The sequence below is a fragment of the Atractosteus spatula genome, chromosome 11 (assembly GCF_055471065.1).
Source record: "Atractosteus spatula isolate fAtrSpa1 chromosome 11, fAtrSpa1.hap1, whole genome shotgun sequence".
In the NCBI taxonomy this organism is placed as follows: Eukaryota; Metazoa; Chordata; class Actinopteri; order Semionotiformes; family Lepisosteidae; genus Atractosteus; species Atractosteus spatula.
In genome coordinates, this window is record NC_142716.1 from 49,589,188 (window position 1) to 49,610,729 (window position 21,542).

Sequence of the window (21,542 nt, forward strand, 5' to 3'; positions counted from 1 at the left end):
CCAACTTCTGCATTTCGGCACAGTCTCTCCTTTGTGCAAGAGCGCTCGCCAAACCCTAAACCGGTTACTTCAGCCAGAGGTTCTTTAAATTCACGTCAAACCGCTTCCCAGTAATCAAAGGGCAGCTGATAAAATACCAGGTAGGAAAAAAAAACTTTGTCATTTTCTGACAGCACAGGTAGTTGAGTATCTAAACTAAAACTCCAGACTTGTCAAGCTGCTTCTGAAGAGAGTCCAGAGGCTGTGCTTCAGTCACCTTGCTAGGAATCCTAATCCAGGCACCCACAACTCTACATAAAGAATGGTTTTCCATGTTTCAAATGAAGTTCCTGTTAGTTTCCAGTTGCACCAGGTGTGAAATAGTTCATTGTACTGATCCTCTTCGGATTTTCAAACATTTCCTCTGGTCTAGACTGGAGAGGCTTCTAGCCCTCTTGCCTGTCCCTATATAGTATAACACACAGTGTTTCTTTATTTAAACTCAGTGCATTAACTGGAACAGAAAGCAATTCTTATTCAGTTAATAAAGAATGGCAAAGTGAAACTCGGACACCCTGCGCACGCAATTTGGGTTATTCGTCTCCAGTCGCAGAGTCTCCTTCGAGCAGCAGCAGCACCTGCAGGGCTCGGAGAAACCGCTGAACTGCACCAGTTAAGCCAATGATGAGCTGACTGTGGTCATCAAGAGTTGAACTGGAGTGAAATCCTGCAGACACCGGCCCAGCAGGGCCACAGCTTTGTCACCCTGCCTGGCACAGGGAACTGGGCCACAGAGCTAATCTACAGTAAATCAGGGGGTTCCCAGTCCTGGGAAATGGGGACACCCACACCTGCTGGGCTTCACTGCAGCTGAGCTCTTGACTTGAACGTTCAAACCAATGCAAGTCTTTTTTTTTTTCCCCACTCCAGGTTAGGGACTTAGTTACCGATGAAACACAGAGGGTAAAAGGCAGCCTTGAAGAGACTCAGGAGTTCAAATGAAACCTGTTCAGGTCAGTCAAGGCTCTCAGGCGGGACAGACCCCAGCTTTAACCCCCTGAGCCACAGTCCAACAGCCTGCTTCTGGGGACGGGGGCAGGAGCAGCCCAGCCCCCGCGAAACAAACCCCCTCGCTCCTCTCAGACCGTTTCCTCCCGGCCCCGCAGTGGAAGCACGAAAGCCGACAGAGACCAGCGGGTCCAGCCGCGCGCAGTGCTCCGCCCCCCCCCCGCACGCGCGCGATCACAGAAACCACAGAGCTGGAGCAGTACAGCACACTGGTATTTATTGTACTCTTGGGGAAGAAAAAAAATCAGGAATGGAAAAAGATGCCGGAGAGACAGGCTGGCATGGAGAGGTGGGGACGTAGTTCACACTCTACTGAGAGGCAAGTTGTGGCAAACTGGTGTCTTACAGAGTAAATAATAATATATAAATAAAAAAAAGAAAAACAGGTGCAATTTATAGAGTATCTCCGATCTAAAAGCGGTACAGGTGAGGAAGCGGACAGAAACAGCACTGAAAATGAATAAGAGCTGCGCGCTCGAGTGAGGCCAGGGCCTGGGCACCGCAGGGAAAGGACTGTTCGCGCAGACCGGCCGGAGGAGCCCGGGACACCGGCTCTGTCGAGGGGGTCTCCCGGGGCCCTGCCCACCCAGACCAGACGAGAGGCCGGGGCCTCAGCTCCGCCACCCTCACAAGAGCTAAAAAAATCGACTCTGGGCAATATGGATTAATGCAAGAATCCTCGAGCGGTCTCGGCTTCATGCAGCGCAGAAATCTAGACATACCATTAAAAAAAAAAAGCCTCATAAATTATTACATTCAATAAATACATGCAATCAAAACAAAACAAAAATTAGACTTTATAACATAAAACACCATGGCTTGTGATGGCTTGAGGTGTTAATTCTCCCATTGCAGCTCAAAATATGATCTTTAGATACTGTTTTGTTTAATTCATCCAGCAATCTTATTCCGATTGCCTGTATGTACATTATATACACCGAGTCCATTCGTAATGGGCCTCACAGCGATGGCAGTTACAGTATAAGCCTTTCCTTCTCCCCACTTTCCCTTAAAGTGACCTCTAATGGAAAAAGGTCTTAGTTTCTCTGAGACTCCCCTGGTCTGACTGCAGTCCCCAGGCACACCAAGGCTGAAGCCCCTTTTTAAAAAGATGTCAATGAGAGACGAATGGGCTGCTGAATGATTAAAAACAGTGTCAATCACGGGCTCTCGCACACTCCGCAGCAGACAGGAAACCGGCTGTGGGGTCCGTCCCGGGACACCGGCCTGGCCTGGCCGCGCCGATCACCGCTGCTTCAGCAGCGCCCGGTACATGGCGAAGCCCAGCACGGCGAACACCGTGGCCCCCACGCTCGCCCGCAGCCAGAACGTCGAGCTCTTCAGGTCCGCCTGGGTCACGTGCCTGCGACAGGGGGCAGAACAGACACACAGCGACACTGCTGAGATCCGGCCCTGCGGTGCGCGCACACGCACACGCACACGCACACGCACACGCACACGCACACGCACACGCACACGCAGCGACACCGCTGAGACCCGGCCCTGCAGCGCACACACGCACACACGCACAGCGACACAGCTGAAACCCGGCCCTGCAGCACGCACACACACACACACAGAGCACGCAACGGAGGCATCCTGGGGTAGCATGAGACAAACCTCCCCTGCCCCTTTTTTGTGGGGAAAAGGTCTGGTTTAGAGGATCCTGTGCTGGATGTTTTGTGTTCCTTTACAGGCGCAAAGCACAACTGGCGTCACTGTGAGCATTCAGAAACAGACAGACAGAAGTCCCGATCGAACCCTGAGCAAAGGGGAGACTAGTAAAACGAGGCTAGCGTACACAGCCGCTGAGGCAGCACAGAACGCGGGCAGGCGAGGACAAGACGAGGAAATGAGTGAAGCAGGCATGCACGAGGGCGGCAGACACCTGACCGAGAGCACGGTCAGCAAGCACAGGGCAGAGGACAGGGGCCGCCTGACCGAGCAGCAGAGGACCAGGTCAGTGGACAGTATGACAGCTTAGTCAGAAGCTCAACCAAGACAAAGAAGCAAAGGTTAAATAAAAAGGGCTTCCCCCTGCCTGCTAATTTTAAATGCTATCCCCTCCAATGTGGTCTGGTTAAGGTCTTCAGACAACCAAAGCTTAATTAAACGGGTAAGTTATCCACTAACAAACTGCTGTACTGAAGATCTGGTATATAGTCCCTATTGTAGTGCTAATTTCTGAATCTTTCCAGTAATAATTGCCCCCTCTTATTCCTGACCAGACAGACTGGGAACTTCCCTCCCCCACCAGCAGACAAACAGACAAGAAAACTGGTCTGAAGCCACACAGAACAATCACGTGACAAAACAACTATTCACCTAGCCCAGACAACAAAAGTGTCCCACAAATAAAATCACGTTAGAGCACAGAAGCGTCTCTTCCGTGCAGAACGGGGCGCTGCTGACACGCAGGGGGGCATGCAGGGGTGTGGGCAGGGGAAAACCGACACAAACTGTCAATAACGAACCAAAAGCGTCTGTGAACAGACACGTTCAATGAGGGACAGCTGTGAAAGTGCACACAGATGGAAGGGGCTGGAATAAGAACAGACGATTCAGTAGGGAGTTAGGGCGAGCTGAGCAGCAGGGTGCCCAGGTGGAGACGGTATTAGCGGCCGCACTGGGCCCCCCTCGGGCCGGTCCGTTACCTGGGCCCGGGCGGGACGCAGGTGTCGACAGTCGACCCCAGGAAGGTGGAATCCTCGAGGGAGCTCACCGCGTGCACCTGGTGGACAAGGCTGCCGTCCTCGCTGGCCAGGAGCAGGGCGCCCAGCGCGTCTACCTGGGGCCCCAGCCTTCCGCACACACGCACACAGGACGCGGTTCAAGAGCACGCCCGCGAGAGGACCCCGCCGCTCCCCAGACCTCAGCACAGCCACCCTGCCTGGGTCAACGAACACCACACTGATGCCCCGCCGGCTCTGGCTCGGAGACCTGCTGCTGCTTTGGAGGCGGAGGCAGTCCTCGCCACTGAATTGAGCCAATGACCTAAATTTAACCTCTTTGAAGCTTTTCAGCTTCTCTGGCCTATTTAAAAGACAAATCGGAAATTCTCCTAACTACGCATCTTCCAACCTTTCTCCAGGCCTTGAAAATGATGAAGAACAATCGGGTAACGTTTCAGTGCGTGGAAGCAATGAAGGAATTCCAGTTCAATTAGCTCTGGGCTCAGGGGAACCAGGCTGATCCGGCTCTGCTGCTCGTCACAGACACACCAGGCTGAGAACCTGTTTACACACAAGTGTAAGCAATACACAGCCAGCTGGAATAAATCCGTCTAATGAAACATGTGAAAAGCAGCTAATTCTGTTCCTAAATGTTTTCTGCAGTGATCTCTTCAAAGTCCTGCAGTACTGGAGCAGAATTTCACATGGCTTGGCAGTTTAGCATCAACAGTGAAAGTCACAAGCTGCGACAGTGTGCCTACCACTGTCACTCTCCCACAATGGGAGAGATGAGAGAAATCCTTGAGAAACCACTAACAAAGACGAGAGAGGAGCCAGGGGCTCTGTATCCAACCTGTCTTGTTTGATGACAGTGGCTCACAGCGGAGCAGGAGCTATTATTTCTGGGACATAGAGAGCAGCAGGTATAACGTTTTTTTGTGAATTCAGCGATACTGGCACTACACTGTTCGGCAACGACAAGGAAACATGGCCAAAGCCACTAAACTCCTGAGCCAGGCTCCAAAGGGTTAGCTTTCCTCTCCTATTTAATTTCTCTAAAAGAGCGCAGGGGATTTTTAGATGGAAACTCAGAGCACCCACACTGAGAACCGATACAGGGAAGTGCTTTATTTGCAACAAAGGAAGTTGTGAACACTTGGAAACGTTTGCCAACCCCCGATGCTCCTTCAAGAGCCGATCAGACACTCTCAGGGTCAGCACGGATTAACAAACTGATTCTCAATCAAGGCTGCTCTGCATGTTCCTGTAGACCAGGGGTGGCCAGTCCCCATGCCAGAAAGCCAAAATCAAACACACTTGATAGGCCACTACTAAACCATCAACTTCTAAATGCTTTAAACACATGTGTATGTCATAGATTTGTCCAATTACCATCTCAGAGAAGAATATTTGATCTGAAAATATGAAAACCTTGCAGCTCTAACTGAACCTAAAACACACGCACCAGGTCTTTACAGATCTGACTATTTAAATGGGAACTATAAGATCTGCTGGACTGTGTCTCTCCAGAATCGGGACTGGTGATCCCTGATGATGTACGACACCCTGTAACAGCTGAACCAAAAAGCCTCAGAGATCACTTGAGTGTTCAAAAACGTTAGAGGACTGACCACGTAGAAAACTGTGATGTTTATAAATCTCAGTAGCCTTGTTTCAGATATAAGGAGCCATCCTGATATGTCTGTACACAAACAGGGGCTGCATTATTTCCAATGAAAGCAGGTATTTTTTTAGAAAACAAAATGATTTGGTTGCAATAGAGGTAAGCTGTTCTCGGAGCAGTCAGTGTGGTGTAGGAAGACCCTGGGACACCTCGTTATTTCAGTGATAAGTGGTGCTGGATCTGGTGCCACTCCTGTACACCAACACTGTGTTAGAGTCACGAAACACACAAGACCAACCTTGTTAACCGAGCATGACCGTCGTGAGCCCCACACGAGCGATACTTCAGCAGGGGGCTTCGCACACTGTTAGAGAAGGACAGCAGCCGCGTCTGCACAGCAGCTCCATCGCCTGCTCTCTGCTTTATCACAGACACTGCCGTGCTGGAACCTCAGCTTTTAGAAAGGGGTTACACGCTATTCCCATATCTTTAATCCCAATTTAACAAAAGATTTGCATGCATGCAGCAGCCCCGATCAGAAGTACAAAATGCAGCATTTCTCTTTAGGAAAGGCACTGTTTTCTTAACGCACTAAAAACACAACTCGGATTCAGCTGCTTTCAAAGTTCACCCTGGAAAGACACGCCACCAAAACCGCCCTGCAGGCTCGTTTCCGCCTAGCAGCTTGTAACACACCATGCCCATTTCATGACACCCCTTGAAATGATGCTGGTAGGAGGCAGAAGCGAAAGTCTAGAGCAAGTCACTCCTGAGAAACAGCCCCTGAGCCTCGGTCTGGCAGCCCAAACACTGAAGCGGCTATTGTCTGAGCAAAGACCACGAGTTTTCCTCTGGGGTCCCTAGTGCACAGCTGGGGTGAGCCTCTCTGTCCGTCACAGACGAGGCGTTTTGCAGTGCTCAGCTCAGTAAACCAGCTCCCTCGTCTACAGGCGGAGGAGTATCGTGTGCTCACAAAAAGAGCCCATTTTCCCCTGCCCACAGGCTGCTGCTTCTCAAAGCGAAATGCTGCTGGAATACGAGAGGCTGACGATGACATACGGTACGTCAGGGGAGAGACAGAGCACACCCGACACAGAAACATCAGACAAGGCTAAGCAGGCGAAGAGAAGGATGCAGGTTACAAAACAAAACAAAAAAACAAGTCCAAGGTTAGCAGACAGCAAACAGGTGCAGCAGGAAAATGAACAAAGCCAGCCAGACACATGAAAATGAACACCTATGGAAAAAAGCAACAACAAAATTAAACTTTACGGAGTACAAAAGAAGTCAGAAATGAGAGTGTTTCAACAATAAAGACTGTCCTCTTCCCCCTTTAACGTGTGATTATTTCTGAACTAGAGTTATTTTAAAACATCCCTGGAATGTTCAGACCAGCAGGTGCTCCACGGCGGTGAGAGTTACAATATCTTATCAGCTCTGCAGGGCATTCAGAGGCACCGGAGTGCTTTCCCCAAGCACGACAATCACCCTGCTCAGGCTAGCTTCAGGGAAGCAACATGCTCTAAATGAATGTAAGTTCACACCACTTCCCCATGGGGGAGGAAATTTGAGCGTCGCTCCCCTGCCAGTATTGAGCTCTTCACCAGCTGAAGCTGGAAGCCGCTGGACTGGATGCAGCCTCTGCTGTTTCAACAAGCACGTTAAAGTGTGCAACCTGCGGACTGAACATTCACGTGAATACTCCTTCTCTTCTCCAGTCGGAAACATCATAGAAGATATTCATGCTCTCCGCCGCCCTCCTCTGGGAAATGAACCCTTCACACCTTTCAGCAAAGCGCAAAGCCTCGTCCCGGCAGAACTGCGCTGACCGGCCTGTCCCCCGCCCTGGGAAGATCGGTGAACAACATCGCCGACAAAGCCAACTCACTTTTGCTGGAGATGATTTTTTCTTTGTAAATTATTTCACCTACTCTCTCGTTTAGATTTAGATAACAGTTTTCTTTTCTGTTTAGACCACAGCAGACTTTACTACAGCTCCTCCCACAAGCACACATGAAGTCTTCTATGAGGTTTCCCACGATCCTGCTCGGGCTCGTCTCAGCAGGGCAGAACCGGACCAGAACCGCACAGAGGTGGTGCTCCTATGGAGGGAGGCATCACATCTCTCAGGACGGATTTAAACACTGCATATCCACTGCTCTCTTCAGGGTAAACACAGACTGCCGAATGAGGAAGTCGGGACTGTGAAGATGTCAGCCACAGTTCTGCTGCTCTTGGGTTTTACCTCGATAAGATCGAAAGGCTCTCTCCTGGAGCACGCCAATACTGTCTTGCCATTCTCTCCCAAAAAGAGAGCTGTGCTTAAAACAAAGGTCTGAAGTTTATTGTTTTGATTAAGCAGAAGTCAGAAACAGCCCACTTCTCGAGATATTGGGTTTTTAAAGTTGCGATATTTTAAACTTTTTTTTTAGATTCCCCTGCCACTATCAATAAGAGATGACTGACGGCAATGCTGCACATGCAGCAGAGCTCCTTGGGGGATTTATGCAAATTTCCCCCAGGTTTCAATTCCAGCTGGGCTGGAGAGGCAACAAACAGCAAATAGCCACCAGCAGATAAGGCTCACTGTGCGTGGTTAGAATTGTTCTGTGTCACTAAATCCAGAGGCAGAAAAACCTGAAAGTCAACTACAGGAAGTCAACACAAGGCTATATTATAAACACTATCAATACAACATACTGGAGTCACGTAAAAGAAGAGTTTATCACTTAACTCTGCAGAGGGAACTCACTTATTAGCTTCTGGCTGATGTCCTTGTGTAACCATGAGGTTTAAGAGATTCCCTGGCGATCTTTTTAGATCGAGTCAGACAGCTAATCAGGGAAGAGCTCTGCAGGAGATCCTCTTATCAAACAGCCGCCGACTTGACCGGCCAGCAAAGGAAGAGGATTAGCAGGAGAGGTCATTTTGGGGGTGAAATGGACAGACCTACACTTGGAGAAAGCTGTCCTCCAACCCGAGCTGGACAGGTATATAGTAGGAGGAAAGGCTTCTGCAGCAGCAGAGCAATATCTGTTGCAGGCAATTAGGCAGCGTTCAAAACCATTTGTTATCAGCTGGATTGTTTGCCTAACGCACAGCCCTCAATAATTAGCAAATGGTTTTGTGCAAAGGGATGGGGGCTGCAGTCTCTCAGATAGCTGGGCCTTGGCTCTTGATCTCAGCCAAAAGGACAGAGCGCAGTAGCAGTCAGGTTTGGGGGCACAACCCACAGCCTCCTGGTGCTTCAGCTGCTAGACAGACCACTCAGCCCTAAGCTGCCTGCAGAGGCAGTCGAGCTGGTTTTGCTGCACAGCACTATTAGTTTGTAACCGGCAATGCAAGCTGTCTCACCTATAAGAAACATGCATGACCCCACAAGCATTTCAGTTTGTCTGAACAAGCTGTTGATTGAGGGTTTTAAAGGACTTGCCAGAGGCGTGATGGGAATGAACTAATACCCCTGTATCCTGGACACAGCCAGGCACTGAGAGTTTAAACCAGAGAAGGCATCTGACCAGACAAACAGTCCAGGAGATGTCCCTGTCTGAAAACGAAACTATCAGAAAGACCTTTCTTCTCGTCACTCTGGAAGTTCTTCTCAAGTATCTTTCTCTCAGCACTGAGAGAGAGCGCTGAAGAAAATGAGTCACCTCCAAAAACTTTGTTACTGCACTTGATCAACTGAGAAGACGGCTGTTTGCATTGGAGGACACTGGGAGAGGTGTGTGCTGGAACACCAATGGTCTGAACTATAACAGAGGCTGACAAAGTATTCAACGTCAACCACAAAAACCCCAGCTTGGAATGCATCCAAAACATCTAAACACATCTAAAAGTGTTCAAGTGGATATGCAGCGTTAAACCCCCACTATATTAATAGCAACAGAGAAAGGAAAAAGCAGTGTTAAAAAGTGCTTTGAAAAAAGTCCCCGGAATGGGGACCACTGAAGGAAAGGTAAGGACCTGTTGAGAACGGCAGTGTAGATTTTGGTCTTTACGCATTGCAGCAAGTCTGAGTTGAGGACGTTCTGACAGATGCAAAAGGTACACCTGTTGCAGGTGCACATACAGCGTAACCGGGCGTGGCTGCGGAGACACACAGAAGGAGAGCAGGTGAGACCCAGATTTTACACAACTGTGCTGTTGGGGGGGGGGGGTCCCCTCACCTCCCCGCAGCTGGAAGACAGATTCAGGGTCCACACTACAGCCGTGCAGCGCTAATCCCTCTCTGGTGAGGCAGCCAGCAGGACAAGCAGCGGGGCTCGAAGTCAGCTATCGGCAGCCAAGCCAGCCAGTCCCATTACACATTAACCTGGATCCCCAGTTCATTACCCGCACTTCTTAATGTGGGCGACTTGTCATGGCGACCGATCATAACACTGGCTAGCAGCAAGTCTAGTCAAGGAGCCCTTACTTGAGACAAACCGCCCATATTGTTTTCCCTAAAACACGTAGAGTCTGCACAACCCGAGCTGGAAAGAGGTGAAAAGACAGAAAAAATGGGCCTTCGGGGCCCCAGCCACCAGCTCCCACACAGGCTGGGGCGGAGTTCCACACAGGGAGCGTGTCAGATGGGTACAGACCATGTCACAGGGCACCGGCGAGAGGAAGCAGGAGGAGGGAGGGGCACAGGCAGCGACTGAACACACACGTGCAAAGTACGGATGAAAACTCAAACAGAAAAAAAAAGCAGCCAATTTCAAACAGAAAAAGCTCGTCAGTTATTGAAAAAGAAACATGCAATTTTCTTCACAGCTCATGTTCAGGAATGCTAACACATTAAAAACATTATACCAACAGAATGTGTTGTCGAATTTAATTATGAGCTGTTCAGTGCTCGAGATCTGCATTATTATATTAATCCCAACCCCCCCAGAAAAAAAGAACCCACAGCCTCACTAAGCTTTTGCTCATTTCTTTCCCACTAACAGGTTACTGCAAAAACACACACACCTTCCCACTACACCCTCTTCCAGAGGAGCTACAGGCAGGAGTCCTACTGAGGACACCCTGTCGGTCTCCACCACAGCTCACCTCTCGCCGGCAGGCAGGGGACCCCACCTGGGGCAGCTGGCAGCACAGAGCCAAAGACATTTCAGCAGCCTTCAGAGACTGAGGACTTCAAAACCGGGGTTTACAGAAGACACTACACTCGGACCCCCGAAGTCCAGGTCACGGGCCTCTCAGTGCCGAGCCCAGGCAGTACCGAGAACTGGGGCGCCCACTGCACACGATCACTCCACACCTGCTGTCAGATTTTGTACAGGTCCGGTATTGTTGTTCTGAAGTTTGGGCCGCTTAAGGTTGGAGGAAAACCTGTGCTTACCGGATCATTACAGGTTCACAGGTGGAGGAAAAGTGGATTTTCTTTTCCTTTCCAAGTACAGCTCAGCAGTAACTTAAAAATAACATATTTAATCATGAAGATGTGTGACGTTCACACAGAAGCATTACAATGGAAACATAAGTCATAAGTATGTGTAAGATATCATGGCTTTAGCTTTATGCAATAGTTACCTGGAAGATATCAGTGATAACATTCAATTATTTATCCTTGATTCTGTATTTTCTTCCATTTGAAAACTCGCCTGGCTACCTGGCCTCCTGCAGATTTAAGGATTTAGAAGACGCCCTGCAAAATGTCTTTGTTCGGCACAGAAGAAAAGAGTGATGGCAGAAGCAGGTGGCAGACTGGGGGGCGTGCAGGGCTCAGGGTGCGAGGGGGCAGCAGGGGGCGCGTACTCACGGGTACATGGCCATGGTGGTCAGCTTGACGTAGAGCTCTTTGCTGGGGACGTCCACGGTGTTGCAGGTGAAGGCCTGGGGAGGCGGGATCTTGTGCTTCTTGCAGAAGTCTGGCGGGGAGGTGCCGCACTGCTGCTTGACCTCGTGCAGGTCGGACTTGGTGGCGACGATCATGCACGGCGTCTTGCTGTCCATGAAGTATTGCTGTGGGCAAACCAAAACACGCAGGGGGGTTGTTTCACCAGAGCTGCACTGGTGCACGAGCAGCACAGATTCAGCGTGCACTTACAACACAACCAACATTTGTGCAAGAGAACATTCAGCGTGCACTTAAAACACAAACAACTGGACACTTAGCGTGCAATGTCAGAACATAGAAATGCAAGAAAGATTCCACAGGAGAGGAAACAAGTTCGCTATTTAGTAGCTTATTGATCCCAGGATCTCATCCGGCTGCGTCTCGAAAGAAGCCAGGGTATTGGCTTCAACAACAGGGCTGGGCAGCTTGTCTCCTGCTCCCACGTCAAACACCACATGGGCAGGGGGAGAGGGGGTACCTTAAAGATCTTGGCACAGAACTCGAAGGACCTGGGGTTGCTGGAGTCGTAGACAAGGCAGACGACGTCACAGGAGAGGTCAGCGTCCGAGAGGAACTCGGAGTCGGTGAACACCTCATGCAGCTGGAAAGGATGGACAGACATCAGGAGCAAAGCAATTTCCTTTTCTTACAAGCTTTCTGCTGTGGAAGAACTGGGAACCTGTGTGCAGCTGGATCGTTTTTTTTTCCCCAGACTTTTGTGGTAGATTACATCACTCACAATGTCCACATCCTTACACAGGTTCACAATTTGCTTCTGGTGATGAGGAGGAAAAAAAAACCCACAAAAGACAACAGCCAGGACTGAAGTCAAGAGCCTGTGATTTTTCTGAAGGTGACCAGGTGAACATGCTGGACACTGGATAACCAGTGCAGAGTCTAGCAGTGCGGTGAAGCCCAATACCTGAACACTTGTGGTGTTACTACTCAAGCTCCGCAAGTTAAGCTGCACATGTTAGACTGAGGTTGGCATGGCTCCCTTAGATTCACACCTGGTCCTGCAGGGCTGAAGCTTTCACCTCACCCTGGACCCTTAACACAGTTATGCGCTGAAGGTCAGGGTCCCTGACACACGGCCACCTCAAACTGGGATCTCAAGACAGTTACAGGATACAACAGCTTCTTTGAGATGAATGAACAATAGAACAGTTTTGTTTCCATTTACCGTGATTTTCTTGCTTTTAAATTGTCACTGACTTATTTATTTCAGAATGTCAATGTCTTTACTCACATCAACTGCTCACCTAACTGGTCTTTATTTCCACTGTTCCCATGTCTTCACTCATTGATTATTATCGTGTTATTAGAAACTGCCTATAGGACCTGGGGAACCGTGGCCCTGCACAACCTGGAGTTACTGACAGAGGGGCGCTTTGCTTTGCGTCACCCCGGAGAACGGGCGAGTAATTGCCGGAGGGCGTTTCCCGATTAAGGCCGTGCCAGCATGGACTCACCAGCAGGTATTTCTCCTGGCCGTACACGTAGGTGGTACTGATGGCGTAGTAAGACTTGTGGTCCTCTCTGATCTGCCTCTGGCGCTGTGGATGAGAAGAGTGGCTCAGGCTGTCTCTTTCCCCCCACACCAGCCCTCTCTACTCCTCACCGACGGGGGACGGGGGTGGGGAGCTCACCATGAGGTTCCGGCCCAGGAAGGCCTGCAGGAACCCACTCTTCCCACAGCCCCTCATCCCGATGACGTTGCACCGGAAGACGTTGCGCTGCGTCTGCCTCTTCTGCAGGTCGATCTTCTTGTCGCGAGTCACTGCGGGAGGAGAGGCGCGCGCACACACACACACACACACACACACACACACACGTCAGTCCGCACAGCTTTAAGCAGGCGCCCCCACGTCCACGTGCTCCTGCCCCTCTCGAGCAGGGACGCCCCGACTCAGTGGACTGCAGCAGCGCCACCATGTACAGAACTGCGCTCTAAAAGCGTGCTTGACAAATATCCGGGTGGCATCTTCTTTTCTCGCCCATTTAAATTAAAAACCCATCTGGAAACTTCCGAATCATCCCTGCTAAAACTGGTACTCACACCCACCAAAGCCCCTGCATGAGGACGGCGCTGCTGGCTCAGTCACACTTGGCCACCCGCTCACCTGTGATGGCAGCGGCCTGGGACTCCTGCTCGCAGATGATGGAGTAGCCCAGGTAGCCCATGTACTCCAGACAGCGCTGCACGTCCAGGTACGTCGTCAACCTGCCAGGACACAGAAAACCAAATCGCAACGCATCCCACACACCCTGGATATCACTGGAGTGAGCGTACAAATCCTTATGGGTTGTGCAACATGACCACTGGATACACTGGTCCTCCTGTTTAACTCTCTGATGACGGCATTTTCCTTTGGCAGTGACCCCTCAGCGCCAGAGGTAGGTAACGAGGGTGCAAGCAGCGGCCAGACTCACGTCCACTGCGACAGGTATCCCTGGTAGGTGATCCAGCCCTGGTCATTGGTGCACACGGTGTTGTTGACGTCGGGGCCCCAGGGCATGTAGGGAAAGACTTTGAATAAGTCCTTCAGCTCATCGGGAGAGAGGGCACAGTCCCTATCCTGAAACACAGCCACCAGAGACGTTCAGTACGACCCCACCCTCCACCCCCACCGGCTCTGGCTCCCTTAAAGCTCAGAACAAGGAATAACAAAACAGAGGACAGAAACAAAACAGCACACATAACCAGACCGTGCCCACCGAACGTACCAGGTCGTGCTTGTCGAACACACTCTGCAGGAAGAGGTACGCATTGTGGTTCAGCTCGGTGGTGCAGTCCGGTGGTATTTTTAACCTGCAACAACACACGCAGCGCAAGACTGAGAACACGCTTAGGATTAAGGGATTAAAAACAGATTTAGTCGAGGCCCGCTGTCCAGGGAGCCTGTGGAGGCTTTCTGCCAGCCACAGCAGCCCCCCGCACAGCTCACGGCGGCCGGCGGTCGGGGGGGAGGGGCCACGCACGGGGGGAACAGGTAGTCCTGCGTGAGCTCCAGGTCGTCGTCGTATCCGAAGCGCCGCAGAACGGTCCAGGTGGTCTCGTGCCGCCCCCTCTGAATGAACAGCGTGTGCAGGAACAGGAACCCTGCAGCAGAGAACAGCACCCCGGTCAGCAAGTGAGCGAGCAAGCACGCGGGTCCGACCGCACCGAGCGGGACCGGGCTGCGGGGAGGAGGCACATGGATAAAGCCGCCCAGCTCCAGCTCTCCGGCTGCAGCGGTACCTGCGGGAACTGCTGCAGGCCGGGGAACCTCCAGTGGACACCAAGCAACAAAAACGGAAAGGAAAAGCCATCCTGCCGAGCTGTGAGGCTCCCAGGGGGCCTGAGGCTCGCCCTGTACTTGCCCTTGAGCGTGAGCCCGTTGTTGCGGACGCCGTCGGCCATGTTCTTCCTCACCACGTTCTTCACGTCCTCCAGGGCCTGCGGCGCCAGGGGGGTGTTGAAACACGTCCTCTGAAAGACGGAGATAGCAGCACACAGGTCAGCACAAGCAGGCGTTCACACGGGCCGAGGGGCCGAGGGTCAGGCCTGACGAGTCCGTGCGACCCGCACGCAGTTCCTCATCAGCCACGCCTCCTTCCCCCCGGGACACGAGACAAGCATCTGCGTCAGGCCCTGCCATCCCGCAGGACCAGGACCAGGCGACAGCAGACACCGCTGTGCTTGTTTGCTCCATTTTGTGCAGCAGACATGGTTATCGGTGTCGAAGGCAGCAGGACCCAGCAATAACACTAAATATTTGTGATCCAGAAAAATAAACACATGACAAAAACACCAGGACCGGTGGAGCACAGGAACCTGTAAACACCGTCAGTGCTCATTAACAGCGCTTTAAATGGACACGAATGCAGAAGCAGAAGCCAATCAGCCCATTGCCAAGGGCACCTTCCCACCTGGAAGAAGTTGAGCTCTGTGTCGTTGAGAATGCCGTCGTTGTCCAGGTCCGTGACCTTGAAGATGCGGGTCAGAGCTTTGATGCAGGCCGGCTTCATCTGCGAGGGCAGGCGGGGAAAAGGTCACGTCAACAGTGCGAGTCGAGACTGTCAAGATCCCAACACCACCCCCCTTCCATCGACCTTTTTAAAGTGAAACCCTTTAGAGAGCAGGAAAGGGAACCGTTTCATACCAATTTACTAACGCTATCAGAGCTATCACATCATTTGAGCCATCTGACATACTGAACATATTTATCTCCGTCACCTTTCGTGAGTTTGTGGGTTCGAGTGAAAGCTGGGGTTCCTCGAACCCCCACCCCCAGTCCCGCTGGTCCTACCTCCTTCTCCTCTGGGCAGTACAGGGGGCCCGTGGGGTGCAGAACAGCCTTCTGGGCATAATAGAACAGCTCGGAGATGTTCTTCAGGTTTTTTGCCGAACACTGCAAAAACAAAAACGTCGCTTTCCATTAGGGGCCGTGAGGAGAGGGAATCTGAAAAAAAAGCTGCTTTGCCCTGCACAACGTCAAGTCTACAGACCAAAGCAGTGCCCTGGAGGGAGTCCGGCGCGCGCAGCTCTCTCTCAATAGAGAAACAGTGGAAACTGTGATGAACTCGGCTGCAGAGAACACCGCCTTGGCTTGGTCGTCTGAACACCACATGACTGCCACCTTATTCTGACCCAGTCTGCAATCTGCAGAGGGGATACATTCGCGTCTTTACTTTCAGTCTGCTTCTGCAGAACTGTGTAGCTCCCTGCACCTTTGCTGGTTAGGCTGCAGCGAGGGAATCCCGCCTGTAGGGAGCGCTCACCTCCACACAGGTCTCGATCTCGGTGTACTGGTTCATGATGGGAAGGATAGTCTCCATGCTGCTGTGTTCCACCAGGTCAGACTTGTTTCCCACCAGGATGAGGGGGACCCTGTTTCGGGACACACAGCAGAAATCAGCAGTCAGCTCCGATTCAGGGGGAGGAAAGGGCTCCACAGCCCCACAGTCCTCCAGCCTCCTCCTCTGCTCATCAGAGACACATTTACACAGAGGGGCCTGAAGAGCAGAGGCATGTCTTCGCACTGACTGATCGACTGATCAGCCCCTCGCAGGCAGGAGTGAAAACACAGACTCACTCTGCAGGAGAGGAGGAAATCTGATGGTCACACAGGCACAATAAAATAATATTTGAAAAATGGCACATAACTTCTCGCCACACTCCCCAGCCAGAATGAAAAATAGTCATTTAATTGGCCTCTTTCAGTAACTGGCCATTCTAAATCACCTACTAGTGCATCTTCTGTGCACTGCACTATTGACTTAAAGGCTCCCAAAATAGCTTTAAAATACTGACCATTGAAAACCACAGCTGTACACTCCCCTGGCGTTCTGCCCCTTAGTTTACAGGTAATAAACAGATTTCTAAACGTCCAAGCTGCTCACTTTACAGACAATAAATCCCAACATTAAATCCCACACAACCCCCGCCACTGAGCTGCTCACAACCCCGCTAACCACAGAGCCGGCTTTCACACCTGCTGTCCTTGTCTGTCCTGTCGTTGATGAGAGGGATCCACCGGCTTGTCACCTGACGGGGGGCAGAAAGCAGTATACACGTGAACAACGCCAACTTCCACGCACCGGCAGCCATTTAAAAAACGATGGATACCCAAGCCATACACCTCAATGGAAACAGTGTAGATTTGTTTTGAGGACCAAAGAAGTATATAAGCAAGTACAACAAAAAACTCAGGAACATTCAGCTCAAGCTGTTTTAATGTATATGAACTTATAAACCCCATATAACAACCAACATTTGCAGCACCCAGTAAAAAACTGCAGTCAAACTCACCTTCTCAATGGAGTTTTTATTGTTGACTGAATACACTATGCAAATAACGTTAGCCTGCAAAAACAGGAAAGATTCAGAGGCTCTTAGAGATACAAAGCATGCAGAAATTAAACTTGTTGTGCTGTTCTTGCTTACTTGGTTCTGAATGTTTAATTTTGTTGAAACCAAAATATAAATCTGATCTCAAAAAAGCACATGTAAAGTTGTTTTTACATTATAACTAAAGTGACACCTTTTTGCTGAAAGGGCAATCCCAAAACTCACCTTTGATATTTCTTGATATAACTGTTCGTCTGTCTGCTCTGCTTCTGTAAAACACGAGAGAGAGAGAGAGAGAGAGAGAGAGAGAGAGAGAGAGAGAGAGCATTACAGTAGGTGTCTTAGCACATCCCTGCAGGGAACGGAGTGGCTGGGAGCCAGAGCCGCTCCCAGCAGGATGACAAGAGACCAGGCGGGACTGCACCCTGTACGGGACTCTCCATCACAGGACACACACAGGGATTTCGAAACACCATGAAACCAGGTCAGCATGCCTTTTCAAAGTGGAAGGAAGCCAAAACACGACAACAACAAAACCACACAAACAAGGTGAGGGAAGCATGCAAACCCCCCACAGAATATATCCTCAATTCTCACTCGAACCCGGGACCCAAGAGCTGCAGGGCAGCAGCAGTGACCAACCATGCCTCCTTCACAATATCGACAAACTATTCTCATGACGTTCTCAGGGCAAAACAAGAGACCATGGAAAGGCTGTTAAAGCTGAACCTTGCAATGTGTTCAGGATGTGAAACATCTGGACATTAATAAACGTTGCTTCTCCACCACGTACAGACAGATTACACTCATCAACTACACGATTAATTACCTGAATAATCAACTATGTGCGTAGGGACCCTCTCCGGAGTGACGTCAGCAGGAATGGTGATTTCCTCAGCACGCAGAGGAACCTTGGGAAACAATTTCAATACAAGACGTAAGGAGGCGAGGAGTCGTGTCTGACCCTCCAGAGCACAGCCCTGTGTTGAAGCTGTGCAGTCCACGCTCCCTTCCTCCACTGAGTGTATTATTACTATGTGCAAGTACCAGCAACCTGAGTACAATCTGAGGAGAGACATTAATTGTGAGCCAGTTAAGAACCGACTATCTCAAACAGACACTGCCGACAGAGAAGACGAAAACAAGCCCAGAAACTCTGGGCTTTAAAGATAAAGTAAAAAAGGCTTTAAAAATGACCAGGTAGGGGAAACTCACATACCTCATCTGGGAATTCCTCACTGACCAGCGACATGATCAAGGAAGTCTTCCCAACTTTGGCTGTAAAAACGACACAGAGAGCTGCTCAGTCTGGGATTCGGGTTTCTTCCCAAGGAGAGAACCACAAGCCGGAAGCACAGCGAGCCAGCGACCGATCTGGGGTTCGAACCAGGAGGCTTCTTACAACAAGCCCCTAAATATAACCAAAGCACCACCTGGACGTCCTGGATTCTCTAGCTCTGACGGGCGCAGCTCCAGATGTGCCCCAGGGAACGTCCCTGAAAGCAGCAGTGTGTTCGCAGGACCACAGCCTCGGCACTACGGAACAAGATGTCACTCTCGCGCGCATGTGCGCCTAAGGCCGATGGGAATCCCAGAGGAAGACCTCCAGTCCTGAAGACTGTCGCCAAGACCCGGCGACTTGAGAGAGCCGGAGCTGTGCCAGAGACTGATGGGGAGCGACCGCGGAGGAGGCTGGGGCCGACGGCTCAGCACAAGGAGAGCGCCGGAAGCGCAGCGGACACAGCGCAGACTCCCGCTGGTCTCTCTCCGGAGCCAGGATCAGAAGCGGGGGCGCAGGCCCAGGAACACCCTCCAACACGGGGCCTGGAGGGGTAGGACTCTCCCGGGTCTCTTCAGTACACTTGTCTTTGAAGAGGGGCAGCTATTGGCAGTACAGGAGAACACCTGCACAAGGCTCCATCCAAGCAGGGCCCAGAGAACCCTCGTATGTGCTATCTTTAGTAAATTAGCAGGAATTGTATCTAAGACAACTTCCCTGGGCGCTGCGGTTTCCTGTAATGCTCGGGCCACACTGCTCACAAAGGAGTTTACAGACCAGCTGTCTCCAGACGGCAGCAGGATTACACGACGTTCAGAGGTACGAGCGGAATAGAGAGCCTGACTGCACAGGACGACCCAGCAGCAGGACCGTCTGCAGGACACCCTGCCTCTCCACCCCCCTGCAGACACAGTCAGGTCTACGCCTGGGACCACACTGGTGCAGGGGGGGGGGTCATTCCAAATGCATATGTCAAGGCGCTCGAGAGAACTGTCTCCCAGTGAGAGAGAGAACAGCAGCAGCCCACAGCTCTCCGGCCCTGACCCTGGCTTCAGTTTCTCCTGTCAGACACTGGTCTGCTCTAATTATTTAAGCCCCGTGTCATCAACTGGAAAAGATAGGTTTAAAAATAATAATGTTCATCGACTACTCTTCCTGGAACACAAACCCCCAAGACGCCAGTTCGATGAAGCAGACCCGATTCGCCCCTGGTGCACAGCCCCCTTACCCGGAGCTCGTTCTGGAAAACACACCTGCCAAGTCGCTGTAAACCACCGACAAGCACGGGCCTCGCCAGCCCTTAAAAATATCGCACCCAGCCGAGCCACAACATTACACTAGCGTGCGTAAACAGACGCACGACTGAAAACGTTTTACAATAAAAGGCGAGCAGACGCTGCACGGCAGGAGGCGGCGAGCTGCCGCAGGGTGACCCACGCGTGACGTGCCCGCTGTCCCGTGTCCGCCGATGCCCGGCGGCACCACGGAGCCTCGATCGCCACAGCAGGCTCAGCCCCCAGCCCCCCCATCTCTCCAAGGAGGACTAAACCCAGCGCCTGGGTCTTTTCGAGCCCTGGTCGGTAAAAGCGGCCGCCATAAGCTGCGGGGAAAAGCATCTGGATCCCGAACCACCGAGACAGAAACGCGTTCGCTCGGTGAAAAACACTTTTTTTGGGGGGGGCGGTGGATTAAGTCGGATCTAAGATCTAGCTTTGCGTATGGACCGACCGGTGCCGGGTCAAGCACAGCGGAGCGCCCAGAAATAAACATTTTAAAGAGGCACAACCGGCTACTCACGTTCCCCCACAAGCAATATCCGGACGTCTTTCCTCATTTTTGTGTTTTAAATCTCCTGCCGATTCACCCGCAGCTCGCTGTGTCTGTGCCCGTCAGCACCGAGCGGGGCAGCGCTCTGCCGGGCCTCCCGCCCCGGTCGGCGTCTGTAGGACGAAACGGACAGAGACTAATTCCCGGACTCCTCGGCGCTGCTGATTCCCGAAGGCGGGCAGTTTAGCTGCGGCGCGGCTCGCTGTCAGGTGCCAGCGACATTTTTTTTCCCCCAGGAGAAGCCGTGTATTCCCGTGTCGTCTCCGGAGACGAGGAGGTTTCTATTTCATGACATTCTGCAGCAGCCGCACGCCTCCTTGTGCCGACCTCCGCCGCCAGCCCGACGTCGACGGCGGCCGCGCGGGGACACGCTTGGTCGCAGGAGCGCCTGATTGTCAAAACGCGTTTCTCAATTCAGTTAGTTCTCGTTTCGGAGGCGTAAAGAAGCGGATTTCGAGAGCGCAGTCTCTACGGTTATTCCTCTGTGAAACGTGGTGCTTTAATATTTCAGCATTTGACCAAATATTTCACTGATCTGATTCAAACATCCCATGTCCCATGAGCGCCGCCTACAGTTGGATTGTAGAAATACAAACGTGCCTTTTACTGACCGACTTGCTGGCAATAATAATAATTTCTTACACTTATGTAGCGCTTTTCTGGACACTCCACTCAAAGCGCTTTACAGGTCATGGGGATCCCCTCCACCAGCACCAGTGTGCAGCCCCACCTGGATGATGCGCCAGTCCGCTCCCCACACACCAGCTCTCAGTGGGGAGGAGAGCAGAGTGATGGAGCCAGTTCTGAGATGGGGATTATTAGTGCAGTGCTGTTCTTACTCTTCAGCACTGCTTAAGCAGCGCTGTGCAAACTGTTCCATCACAGGATATGATCTGCTTCTTCGTTGTTAAATTAATTAAATAATTCATTATTAAGAATTAAATGATTAAAGTACTGGTTGCAACACAACTGTGTATTGTACTGGGGTCTGTTGGAGGAGTTGCACATTCAGTAGCTATCTTATAGGAAACACTGTACAGTAATCAAGTTGTCAGTAGACAAAACTCATGCGTTGTCCATTCTGGACTTCTGACACCTTTGGTTTGGGTTCAGATCAAAGTGTCTGGCGGCAGGAAAAGATCTTGATTCAGGACCTTCCTAATCTATCCCAGCGTCCTTCACACACTTGTCTCCCATCTGTACTGGCCTGTGCTCATTCTTTTAAAGGGAAAATTAGTTTAAGAAGGCTTTGAGGAAAAGACCGCCGCCGTAAGCAAGGAAATAAATAAAGCGAGAGAAAACTATATTTTACCGAACAGATTCAAATCTGAGGCAACATTTAGACATTTAGACAGCCTGGGTGAATATTAAAGTTCCTGCTGGTCCCTCTTTCTTTAAATTGTGAAAATGTGAAAAGGACACAAAAGAGCTAG

The 21,542-nt window shown here is 51.2% G+C and overlaps 1 protein-coding gene across 6 annotated transcripts; it reads right to left on the bottom strand.

The window, feature by feature from the left end:
- Positions 1-1,247: 1,247 nt before the first annotated feature.
- LOC148824285 (mitochondrial Rho GTPase 1-A) lies at positions 1,248-20,463 on the bottom strand. Of its 6 annotated transcripts, XM_088926756.1 has the most exons (21): positions 20,080-20,463; positions 18,223-18,281; positions 17,833-17,914; positions 17,229-17,272; positions 16,965-17,018; positions 16,648-16,700; positions 15,935-16,043; positions 15,463-15,564; positions 15,083-15,181; positions 14,534-14,642; positions 14,153-14,273; positions 13,898-13,982; positions 13,604-13,749; positions 13,294-13,394; positions 12,820-12,950; positions 12,643-12,726; positions 11,649-11,771; positions 11,093-11,295; positions 9,310-9,432; positions 3,702-3,848; positions 2,152-2,410 (listed from the first exon to the last, which is right to left on the bottom strand). In XM_088926756.1, exons 1-21 carry the CDS (start codon positions 20,114-20,116, stop codon positions 2,293-2,295), a joined length of 2,130 nt encoding a protein of 709 aa, XP_088782882.1. In that variant the 5' UTR covers positions 20,117-20,463; the 3' UTR covers positions 2,152-2,292. The 6 variants fall into 6 exon arrangements, with proteins under 6 accessions (XP_088782877.1, XP_088782881.1, XP_088782880.1 ...); XM_088926751.1 differs by lacking the exon at positions 3,702-3,848 and having other exon boundaries at positions 1,248-2,410; XM_088926753.1 differs by lacking the exons at positions 2,152-2,410; positions 3,702-3,848 and adding an exon at positions 6,369-6,580.
- Between the last annotated feature and the right edge of the window lie 1,079 nt (positions 20,464-21,542).